The 12032-nt window shown below is 42.6% G+C and overlaps 1 protein-coding gene across 1 annotated transcript in view; it reads right to left on the bottom strand.

Annotated features, from left to right (window-relative positions):
- The window catches only part of LOC124050742 (voltage-dependent T-type calcium channel subunit alpha-1I-like), a 127543-nt gene that overhangs the window by 24172 nt on the left and 91339 nt on the right, over positions 1 to 12032 (bottom strand). Inside the window, exons 29-31 of the mRNA XM_046373550.1 lie at positions 6895 to 6973; positions 6013 to 6134; positions 4598 to 5050 (exon numbers count right to left, since the gene is read on the bottom strand). Coding sequence (XP_046229506.1) covers positions 4598 to 5050; positions 6013 to 6134; positions 6895 to 6973 — 654 coding nt within the window. The remainder of the gene's footprint in view (positions 1 to 4597; positions 5051 to 6012; positions 6135 to 6894; positions 6974 to 12032) is intronic.

Below are 12032 nucleotides of genomic sequence, written 5' to 3'. Positions count from 1 at the left end.
AAAGTTCTTGTCTTATCTTGTCTTATCTTATCTTATCTTACCTGAATCTGACCTTTTTCTGGCTCAAGGGAAAAAAAAACACATTTAAAATGACTTGGCGATTCTTACTTACGTTTTATGTCCTGGTCTGCTTCACTGCCTACGGGCTTCACATGAAGTCATTCTAAGCAGTATTTGATTGGCTCCGCCACTCTTCTTTCGTTCATAAATCGCTATGAGCATCTACTGCTGGGGTCGTTAAAGTTGTGTTTCCAAGATCATGAACTATTTGACAGTAATCTGAACAATACTGGTCTGGCTTTCTTACATGCTTTGCTGTTTATTAACTTGTTCCAGATGTCACAACTTCATTACTGATTTACAGTAATAATCCTGAGATAAGGTGAGTTGTCATAATGAACACTGTGTTTCTGTTGGCCTGTTTGCCCTCTCCTCTCCCCCTTCTCTTTTATATACTTATACTATATAGTATTGGGACACCTGACCGTCACAAAAGTGAGGTCTTTGGGGACATTGGACACTGGTGTGGAGTGGCCCATCCTTTACAGCTGTGGCAGCTTTCACTCTGATGGAAAGGCTTTCACTGGGATTTTGGAGCGGTGATGTGGAGCATTTGTGGGGTCGGGCACTAATGTTGGACGGAAAGGCCTGGCTCATGGTCTCTGTTACGGTTCGTCACACAGGTGTTCACTGTGGTTGAGATCAGAGCTTTGTGTGGGCCTTATGGGTTCTTGTGCACTGGACTCATCCGGCTGTGTCTTCGTGGAGCTTTGCTTTGTGTGCTGCGGCACAGTCATGGCTGGGGTGCAGGGGGGCCTTGCCTTGGCTGTTGCAGGGGGGTTGGCGGCACAGCATTGTCCAAAATGTCTTGGTATGCTGAAACATTAAGATTTCCCTTCACTAGAAGTAAGGGGCCGAGCCCAAACCCTGAACAACAGCCCCATAACACAACTGAATTCAATAATAAAGAGGTTTGCCCTGATAGTTTTCTATATAGTGTATTTTCCGTCACACATTAGTGATGATTCTGGTTTTGCTGGTTGGCTGCCCCACGGGATAAAACATCTAAATCTCAGCACTGATGCTCACAAAAATAGGCTGAACTCGAATCCTGACAAAGCCATTTGCTAGCTGATCAGAATATGGATTTAAAGTAGCGCATATAGGAAGAGTCCCTCCTTTCATTTCCCTTTTTAACTCCTCTTCTGGTTAAAAATACCAGTCGGCTGACAGACAATGAGCTATAAGCACAATGAGACTGTGGCGGAGCCTGCCACCCACTCACAATCTCCCTTGTCTTCCGACCCTTCCACAGTCATCCTCCTCCCTCTCTCTGTTCCGTCCTCCCTCCCCTCTCACACATTGATTCAGTGTCATTCTTAAAGATGGATGACAGTATTAATTTTCTTCAGTCAGCACCAAAGTACAAAAGATTACTAAGGTTCATTAGGTTCACATATGCAGTTATAAACATACCAGGGCTTAGCTACTGAAAGAAAAAAAAAATCCCTGAAGAAAAGTACAGTTAGGATAAAATACAAAAGCTGGTAGGACAGTTTGTCTGAGTCTATTTCAGTCTGGAGTCTGGATCGGATGGTGTTGTTGGTAGAGAGAAAAATTCATGCAGTCTGTTTGGCAGTACTGGATTTTTGAGCCACTGGGAGGCAGCAGAACAAGCTGCAAGGACAAAACTGATGAATTATTACATTATAAAGTTACTACAGCAACATTTGGTACACAATAAGCACTGTGAGTATTCGTACGGAGTCATGTTTCTGGCCACCTGAAAAACAGTCCAAAATGAACTCTCCTTCTAGCTCCGTTTTGATCCCCATGAAGAAATATCAGAGACCTCTGTAAGAGCCGGACAGCATTCATTATGAGGTCGTTTTATGCTCCAGTCAGTATTCTTTAATCGAGAGACGACAAAATGAGTGTGTGTTATTTGAGAGTGGTTGCTAAAAATGAGGAAACCAGAGGGCTATCGCTTGACTCTGCAGTTCCCCCTCAGCTCTGTGGGGCATTTCAGCACCTCAATGTTCTGTCTTTATTCAGCCCACAACTTGTTTAGTCTCTCTGCTCACATCAACTGGTTTTCAGCTTCAGCAGGCAGCTGCTTTCAGTGAAACAGATACCAGTCCACACAGCAGAAAGACAATGTCAGCGGCTATTTGGTGAGCACAGTGGAGCATTTAGCAGCTAAAGCGCCACATATTTCCTTCCCTTCCATCCTAAGTTCATCAGGTGGACACAGACATTAAAGAAATTAAAGTTAGCGTTGATCTGTACCTGTTGAATGTGTGAATATGCAACTGTCTTATAGGTGATAATGTATGTCAGCTTTCTGGTTAAAGCCTGTTACTGCTGCCCTCAAGTGGCCAAAAAAAATCAATTTATGCCAGTTTAAGTTCACTTCACTGTTGTAACATTTATCCACCTCCAGCGCACTCAGCAGTTTCCAGTGTCTGCAAATATACAACTTCATCATCTAGCATTTTTCCTCTTTTATTTGCCCAAATTGAAAACAATAAATTTTATATATATATATATAATTCTAGCACGACAATGGCAAAAAAAGATTTTTCTAATACTTATCTTAAAATATCTGGCCAGCACAAAATCTTTACTGATGGCTAATGACTGAACATTCCCGGCAAAGAAAAAGAGGAGGAAAAAAACCCTGAAAAAACTGCAGAAGTAAGAAGTAAGCCCTTGGAATCAATGATCAGAAATGTGTCCATAGCAACGGTCTGGTATTCATACACAACAGGCTGTATAATGCCCTAACTGACAAATCAGATTAGAATATTCAGCAAAACCATGTAATAAGTGGCTATGATAAAGGTCTGTTCCCTGCTTAACATGACAGATGAACTTTGTCTGCTGAAAATCAGAGCACATAAAGAAATAATGAGCACCAGTCCAGGCTGCGTCTTTGTCGTTATGCTGCCTCCGTGCAAGGCAACAGCTGGCAATCAGATCAGCTAACAACCTGCTCCACCCATTGGTGCTAATCAGCGTTCGTGTTTACGGGGTCGTTCCTAATGAGCCACCTCACAGTTTACCTGGCGCTGCTGTCACCTGCCCAAACACATTAGAGTTGAAGAGGAGTAAACACTCCACCTTTACCTTTACCTTAATCGGTCACCCATTGACTCACATTCAGTTTGTCACTCGCTCAGCCTCTTGCTCGATGACTTGCTGCAGCAATCAGTCACTTCCTCTCTTTGAGGTTTATATTTGTTCTACTTTCCCCTCTCTCCATTTCCTGATTTCTCTTGTCAAGCACCCCCCACCCCTTTGTTTCCACCTTTGTTTGTTTATTTACTTGTTTCTTTCTTTCTCTCTGCCCCAGTGAGCATGCTTCTAAAAATACCTGTTCTCATCTGCAGGTGCTATAATTTTATGTGAGTGTGATTATAGATGTAGCTTGTACGGACTTGCTGTTTGAGTTGCAGTAATCAGGGAGATGAAGAACGAGAGCCGCTGCCCCCACTCACAGTATTTTTAGAAAGGTGGAGACAGTGGCCATTTAATATCTTTTCAGCGTGTGTGTGTCTATGTGTGTGTGTGTTCATGCAGGTCCTCTGCAGAAGTTAAAAGTGTTGTGTACCATGTTCATATGCATGTTTGTAAAAGTGACCAATGAGGTTGCACAAGTATGGCTGCAGTATTTCCTGAATGAAAGCAGCTCCTGTGCAGACTCAAAACTGTTGGTGAAGTTAATGAAGTCTTGCGATATCCAGGACAAACCTGCAAGTTATGTATTAGTTAGTTTAGTATCATGACAACTGCCTGTTTGTAACTTGAGCTTGGGCAAATTTCTCTAACCGTGAGGTTTGTCAGTCAGTCAGGTTCATTAAATTCTCTTAATTGCACAAACTTGTCATAAACAGCTTGTTTCAACCTGACAAATGCCTCCTCTTCAAGCACGCTGTTGAGAATTGATCATTTTCATAACTGCCCCTCGCCAACTTGCTATACAAAGCTCAACGGCTCCAGTTTTCTGATTAATTAACAAACTGTTTAGTGTTTAAGACAGTAGAAAAGTTCTGGGAGCCCAAGTTGACGTTCAAATTGTTACGCTGGATCAAACTGTTGAGAGACCGCACCTCCCAGGCTGTGATAGTGGTACTACATTGTGTCTCTGGAAATACATCAGCGCAGTCAGTGATTAGATTGGTGAGCTTGTGATTGTATTGTTGAAAGACTGATGACTCATCTGCCTTCTATCTGAATTCAGATTGATTCACTGCTGCAGGGAGTCTGCAGTTTGCAGATCAGCTGGCTCAGAGCTCACGATCCCGCATGATTAGCCTGTGGTCAGAAGTGGCCAAAACGTGAACTGTAACCTCATGTTCACATATAATATTCAGAAAACTTTTGCTTCCGTGATTCAGTTCACTAACAGAGCTATACAGACCAAAAGGCTGAGGCTGAAGTTTTCCCAGATTCCCGGAGAGAACCATGAGACCTTCACTTTTTCTGAAAAAATAATCATAATGTGTGTGCTACCAACACACACAAACAGCAGCACTATATTGTTGGCACTGGCTCAGCTGTAGTGACTGTGTTGAATCTCCCAAAGTCTGCTTACCTGAGCAGGAGAGAAGAGCCGACATCGATGGTGTGCGTGTCCTTCATGAGCTGCACCACCTCCTCCTCCTCCATCTCGTAGGGGCGCAATCACTCCGCCAGTTGGACCACCGACTGTGCCGGCTGTATTTACACCAGACGCTCCTCCACCCACACCGGCCCCACTTGCAGCGCCACCCGTTGCCCCTGCAATGGCGCCGATGCCCCCCATCATGCAACAGAGGCCTCCCTGAGCCAGCTCCAGCTCGATCTCGGCGTCCATCTCAGCATCCTCCTGTGCCTCCTTGTTGGAATCGTCCAGATGCTTCATGAGCACCGCCACCACCACGTTTATCAAAACAAACTGGGCCGTGAGCACGAAGGACACAAAATACATCGGGGAGATGAACTGAAGGCCAGCGTGGCAGCCGTAGTCGCTGCCTGGACCCTCCTGTGGGCACTCCCTCAGGGTGTCCTGGAGGGAGGCGAGGAGAGTTTACAGAGGGAAAAGACAGGAAGCATCAGACAGGAGAAAAGAAGGAGCAGGTGGACATACAGTAATGGGAGAACAGTAATATTTCATTTTCGCCTTCCAATGTTAGGCTAAATTCCTGTCTTAACGTTAGCTAGTTAGCATACATTACACACATCAGGGCTCAGATTTGGTACCTCTTAACACTGACTCCATGGTTACAGCCTATCTTTGTGTTTTATAAGAATCTGAATTTTATTGTAAGGGAACAAGCTGATGAGTTAAATCCTTTGAACCCTGAATCTGTGATGTCTTTACACAGCACACTGTCAAACCAGTCGAAAGGCTCTGACAAATTTTCTTGTCTGTCTTCTTTTCATCAGCTGTCAGTCACTCTTTCTAAGAGCTTAATCAGCACTGATTAACTCTCTCTCTCTGAAATGGGCTGTGATAAAATTTTAAGAGCTCGAGGTACTTGGGTGTGATTAAAGAGTGAGAGATGAGAGAACGAAGGGAGGGGGGATCAAGTGCTCACATTTTGCGAGTGGAAATTTTAAACTTTATTCATCGGCGGAAGGTTTTTGTTGAGTGCATGCTCATTACTCACTCATTTCCACTGCTTTAATATCAGCTAGTCCTGGGACCTGAACTGAAGTACTTCAATTAGAATTCTTCTTGGTTTCTGTCTGTGCTGAGATTGGGGTAAAATAGGTTCGGGCAGCTTAAAAAAATACAAAAATATATGCTTTTATTCATCTCTAAATTCTCAGGCAGAGCAGCTTTAGACTTTCTGCTTGACCCTCATCTCAGAAATCGTGTGCCGTCTCTGGAGTAGAAGATGAGGTGACAATGAGGAAAAGTGAAAACCAATCAGCTTAGTCAATTGCGTATCCCATTCCAAGTGACAAATGTCAAGAGATAAATGTCATATGAACTCAATCTAACACAGCTGCAAACTGGAGTACCTTCATGATGCCGTTCCAATTGTCACCAGTGGAAACTTGGAAGAGAGTGAGGAAGGCCATGCCAAAGTTTTCAAAGGTGGCGTGTCGGCTCATTCCTTCACAGGGGTAGTCAGCGTTACACACTGAGAGAAGACAAGATGAGAAAAGACAGAAGAGAGAAAGAAAAGGAAGCGTAAGAGAGTAAAAAAATTAATTTCAAACATTTAAGATGTAAAATGAAACCAGATTTTGCAAACAAAATCCGCGCAGAAGAACAAAATGACTGGAACAAAATGATTTGCAGCCCTGAACGGAGCAAACAGAAAAACATATCGACTCCATCATGCCAAATCAGACGAAGACATAGTCATTAAAGAACATGTGTTCCATTGGATAGGAAGTTAGACAAGGATGGAGTTGCAACAGTGTGTGTCCAAGTCCCCACAGTTCTGGGAAGCTGCACACCTATCAACCCTGGGATTTGAAAATCAGGGAAATTTTCCAGTGACCCCCTGCTGGACTGCTCCACAACCTCTAAAGCCATACACATTCTACTCACCTTCAGACATGGCAACCACTTGCTTTAAAAAATCAGTGAAGCAAGGAGTGGACTTAAGTTGGACTTGAGCTGGTGGCTACAGTTAGGTGGTCAGAATCAGATACCTGGTTGACTGGAGAGCGGATTTCCAGTTTGGACACAACAGCGTGGCCCCACAGAGGGGCAGCCATGAAGGCTCCTGAACGAACACAACATTGACGAGCCACATGTTGTGTTGGTAGTCAGTTAAAGTGCTTTAAAAAAGCTAATTTGGAAAGGAACAGCTCGTGCCTTGTTTTGGGTGTAGCATTTACAATATTTTGATCACTTTAATCGCTAACATGTTGGTGGCAGAGCAGACTTACCCAGCTCTCCAAACAGCTCCACTCCAAGAGCTGCATAGATGAAAAACAGCAACATGAAGAGCAGACCAAGGTTTCCCACCTGTCACACAAACAGAAACATTCACGTTATATGAGCACACACGTGACACATAAAGCATCAAGTAGTCGGCAACTATGAAAGCTTCAGTTTATGTTATTGACAAGCTATTACGAAGATAGACAGACAAATCATGACATTTGACCTCGTTTCTAAAGTTCCCACATCATGCACTGAGCTACATGTTAGCTATATAGTGAAAGAAGATGAGATAAGATTTTAAGTTTTGCCCCCTTTTGCAGCAATCTTCTTTGTGTATGTTCTGCAAAACCAAGCTATGACCACACTTCAGACTTTGTCCACTCAGACTTAGTCACTGATGTCTGATATGCATTCACAGACACAAAACAAATCCCAAAGCATTTCGTCTGGGAGGCTGTTGCTAGCGTTGGTTGATGCTGGACAGTATTTGCAGTTGAGCTTTTCAGTGCAAATTAAATAAAAATTTGAAATACTAAGTGACTAAATGTTTGACTGTTGTTTTCCGTGAAACTGGTAATCGTTTCATGCCTCCTTAAGATCTGAAAAGTACTTTGCATTCCCAATTCATTTTTATTGTGATACAAAGAGCAACTTCCAGACGCTAGAACCATCATTTGTACTTGTCCACTCAAAATAAACATATCTCAATGTTTTCATTGTTAGTTCAAATCTTTTAAAGCTGTTAACAGCATTCACTGATGATCTAACAGGGGAGAAGAAGCAGGTTTCTTCTGAGATCAGAGAGGGTGCTGAACAATTTATGTTGTGTCAGATGTTCTGTAGTAAAGAATCTATCACACTGTTGGACAAAAAGCCTTCATGAAATATGAAAACAGGCTTATTTTGTGACAGACGCTCATGCATTTTTACAATCCTGCCTTAGGTTTTGAATGTTTGTTTGGGGTCATGAGGGTGAACAGGCACATCCAGGATCCCGCAGACATTTCATCTAACAGTTGCAAGAGAAAAACACGACAACAAAATCCCCTCCCTGCCTCAAATCAGGGATAATCACTCTATTACACAGTTTGGGAAAAATTTTACTTGCTGACTTCTTAACAGTTACGAATCCATCCATGTAGAAACTCAAAGCGTTCACAGATAGATATGCAAAGCAAACAGGCAAAGGACTCCCTGGGGTGCAGTAGCAGGCAATGAGCAGAATGCCATTAGCCAAGTCTCCTCACAGGAAAGGCAATGAGGTGCATTTGTATATGTGACTGTAGAATTCCATTAGATGGGCAAATAAACTGAGAGAGGGGATTGAGAAAGAGAAAGACATACAGTTTTTAGTGGAAGAGAGGGCCAATTAGGAGACAGAAAGAAAATAGTGAGGGACAGGAAATTTGGAGGTGAGGCAAAGCCTGAGGATAGCTCTTCTCCCTGTCCCCGGCTGTGAGTGTTGATGTTTCCTGCTGGATATTTAAAGCAACAACTTGGCCTGAAGCAATTTGCAGCTTGTAACTTAAGCCCATCTGATGTCTTTAGACCCCTCAAGCAGAGAACTAAAAGCACACTGCAGGGATGAGGATGCTGTGTTATAATAAATTGTTGGATGCTATGGAAGCATTCAAGCTGGAAACTAAGCAACAGAAGCGTGTGTGGAACACAACTAAGAGCAGACTCTGATGTTTGTACCTTTGGTTTCCATAGCAAACAAACCCGCCCTGATCTGGAAACTTTTAGGACTGTTTAAAGAACTGTTTAAAGAACTCTCCTACTTTTAGACTAATGAAACCTTCACTCAGTCATCTGCACTTTGGGTTGACTCATGTTTGTCTTCATTGTCATTTCAACCACATACAGTAAGACCAAAGAAAGTTCCTCCAGGACGCTGATGCTACACGCAGCAACACAGCTCAACATTTTTTTGTTACAATTGCGCAGGGAATCTTAGAACGTAATGTGACATGAGTCACACTGACTCTCATGACAGTGGGACTTTTCTATTCCAGCATGACTGTGCCCCAGTGCACAAAGCAAAGCTCCATAAAGACATGGTTGGATGAGTTTGGTGTGGAAGAACTTGACTGGCCCACACAGAGTCCTGACCTCAACCCCATCCAACACCTTTGGGATGAACTGGAACGGAGATTGTGAGCCAGGCCTTTTGGTCCAACATCAGTGTGTGACCTCACAAATGCTCTGCTGCATGAATGGGCACAAATTCCCACAGAAACACTCCAACATGTTGTGGAAAGCCTTCACAGAAGAGTGGAAGCTGTTAGAGCTGCAGAGCTGTCTGTGAATGGTAAAGATTTTGTGACTTGCCTTCAACCCTCCACCACCTCAACTACGGATGCCTGGCTAACTCCAATCACACTGTCCAATCAGACCCTCACCTTGAGCTCCCTTCCTCATCAGCACCACCACCACCAGTGTTCAGGCTCTGCAGGAAGTTTCCTTCATATTGGAAGCACCTAATTGGTCAGAAAAGTCTTGTAAGTCTGTCCTGAGTGAACTTCTAAAAACTGCTCTGTCAAACTCCAATCTCATGACATATCTATCCTGTCTTATAAGTTTTGATCCTCCTTTCCTTAGAAAGTCTATCAAAACAAAGCTATCATTGAGGTTTTGCAAGTAATCAGAGAGAGTTAAGTTGAAAAGCAGGGAACCTACCCACGCAGCATGTTTGTATGGTTCTACACATTTACACTTCAAACATTTTAATCTGGAGGGCGCAATGGAAGAATAGAATTACAAGAAATCCATTGACAGGCCAGAGCAAGGAAGCAAAGACAACAGACACGGTGCTGTATCACTGCGTATGCTTCAGCAGAAAAGGAAAACAGTACTGTTAGACTGCTGGTTTGAATCAGTCACATCAATCTGATCATTCTCATTGTACTAAAGACAATAAAAATACAGGGTCTAAACTAGTGCTGCACTGCAAACTCTGTGTTTGTGTTCAATTTATTCAACATGCAGTACTTTACGAATAACCAGAAGTGTGTATCCTTTCAGAAGTACTGCTTAGTACACATTGCATCACTTCCTGAGAGCCTCCTTGCTAGCTGGATGCATAAGCATAGTAACCCATAATGAATGTATTCAAAAAATGTATTTCCCTTAGCAAAGTGAAATCTTACACCTACACTCATTGAAGCATTTGTGAAATTTAAACCAGAGCTGCCTTGGTCACAGTCTGCCATGTCATGTTGTTATTTTCCTTCCTGCTGCATTGCATGGTGGCACGTTTGTGTCGGCGTGGTGTTCAGTGCTCGCATCCTGTAATATTATGCTTTTAGTGTATTATTGGTTTCGTACTACAAAATCTCACATGCTGCACGTCAGTATGGAATTTCAGACACAGTCCTGGTAATTTAGTCTTTTTGTGGGATCATACTCAGTATATTCTGTGATTATTTCACGGAATACTTTGGGAAGATTAACTCCAGAGAAAATAATACTCCAATAAGAACATGTTTCACTTCCTGTGATGTCCCGTGTTTGTGTGTGCTAATGTTAACAACACTACAGTACATTTCTGTGCTTCCAGTGACTCCCTAATAGCTTGATGTTTATTTCTGTTGTGGTCTACGCTTCCACCACAAAAACAAGTCTAACAAAAGCAATAAAAGATACCCAAACGAGAGAGCAGAGACTGGAAAGAAAACAAGCTAAAGTGGATGGAAAAAGGGACTGTTGATTGTGAGGCACAACTGAAACGAGGGAGATTTCTGTGACTGTAACTTAACGTGAGGATGTGATCCTCCTGTTTATTTGTGGTGATGTCTGTGTGTGTTTGTGTACTTGTTTCTCTACCCAAACATCAGGGAGACAACATTCTTCCCCCAGGGCTGCAGTCAGAGCATTGATAAGGCTGCCGAACTGAAAATATCAACATCTGGCTGCACACTGACTCACTCTTTTACAAAAGTCTTTAATAAAGAGCTACTTTAAAGGTTAGTGTGTTTTCCTTTGGGGTCCTCACATTAAAAAATAAAAATGCAGAATTTCATGTTGTTAGGAAAAGGTGAACAGAGGCAAAAGTTCACATTTTACTTTTCTATATGCAGCATAAGATAAAGAACAGTTGAAGAGGATGAATAATAACATGTCATTTTAGCCTGGCAAAGGCAAGAAGCAGTGAAGTGACTTTCTGCACACTTTGGTCCTGTGACCTTGTAATCTGATTTTGAAACTTCTAAATATTTTCCTCTGCATGCATCACTTTAAAAAATCTACCTCTCTTGTTTCTAACGGTCTACCATAAAGGAATTAATGCTACTTAATTGCAGCTTGATGAGGCTTATTATAATATCAAAAAAAACAAAACCTCCAAATGTTTCCAAGTTAGCATTTAGAAACAAAATGACCCAACGTTTGATACTAATATTATTTCCGCAACAAAAAGGCTTTACTGTTCTCTGACTGTGGCCACTGCGATTGGCTTTTAGTAAATAAAACTAAAATTGTTGATGCCTAAAATGCGCACCATAGATCACACCCACAACTTGAAATAGTGACCCCAGCCTCATTTGCAGAGCATCAAATATTATCACTTCACACTTTAGACCAGGCATCTCAAACTGGTCCACAGGAGGGCCGGTGTGGCTGCAGGTTTTTGTGCCAACCAACCAAGAGCACACCGTTTGACCAATCAGCTGTCTGAAGACGGAGATCAGTTGATTAAATGAGTCAAGTCTGGTGTGCTGCTACTTGGTTGGAAAGAAAACCTGCAGCCACACCGGCCCTCCTGTGGACCAGTTTGAGATGCCTGCTTTAGACAGTCTTAAATGTCACAGTTAGATGCACAAAGAGTTCCCACCACAAAGTGTTTCTCACACGGTTACAGCAAGTAAGTTCAGGCACAAAAACTGCTTGCATTAGATCATAATGTATTTGTTACCCATCACAAAAGATTCAAGTTTCCAATATGACCGAACAGGCTTAGGCTGAGACACACACGGAACAGAAACTGACTGACGCATTGTTGATACTGATGTTTTCATGGGATTTGTTGACAACAATAAAAGAAAACAGAACATTGCTGTCCTTATCCTTTAATGCACAAACTAAAAGCACCAAGAGTCTGTTTGTACCTATTAAAGGCAGACGGTTTGTCATCTTGACCTGG

The sequence above is a fragment of the Scatophagus argus genome, chromosome 2 (assembly GCF_020382885.2).
Source record: "Scatophagus argus isolate fScaArg1 chromosome 2, fScaArg1.pri, whole genome shotgun sequence".
NCBI lineage: Eukaryota > Metazoa > Chordata > Actinopteri > Scatophagidae > Scatophagus > Scatophagus argus.
The sequence above is the reverse complement of the archived record's forward strand: the minus strand, read 5'-3'. Positions and strand labels throughout refer to the sequence as shown.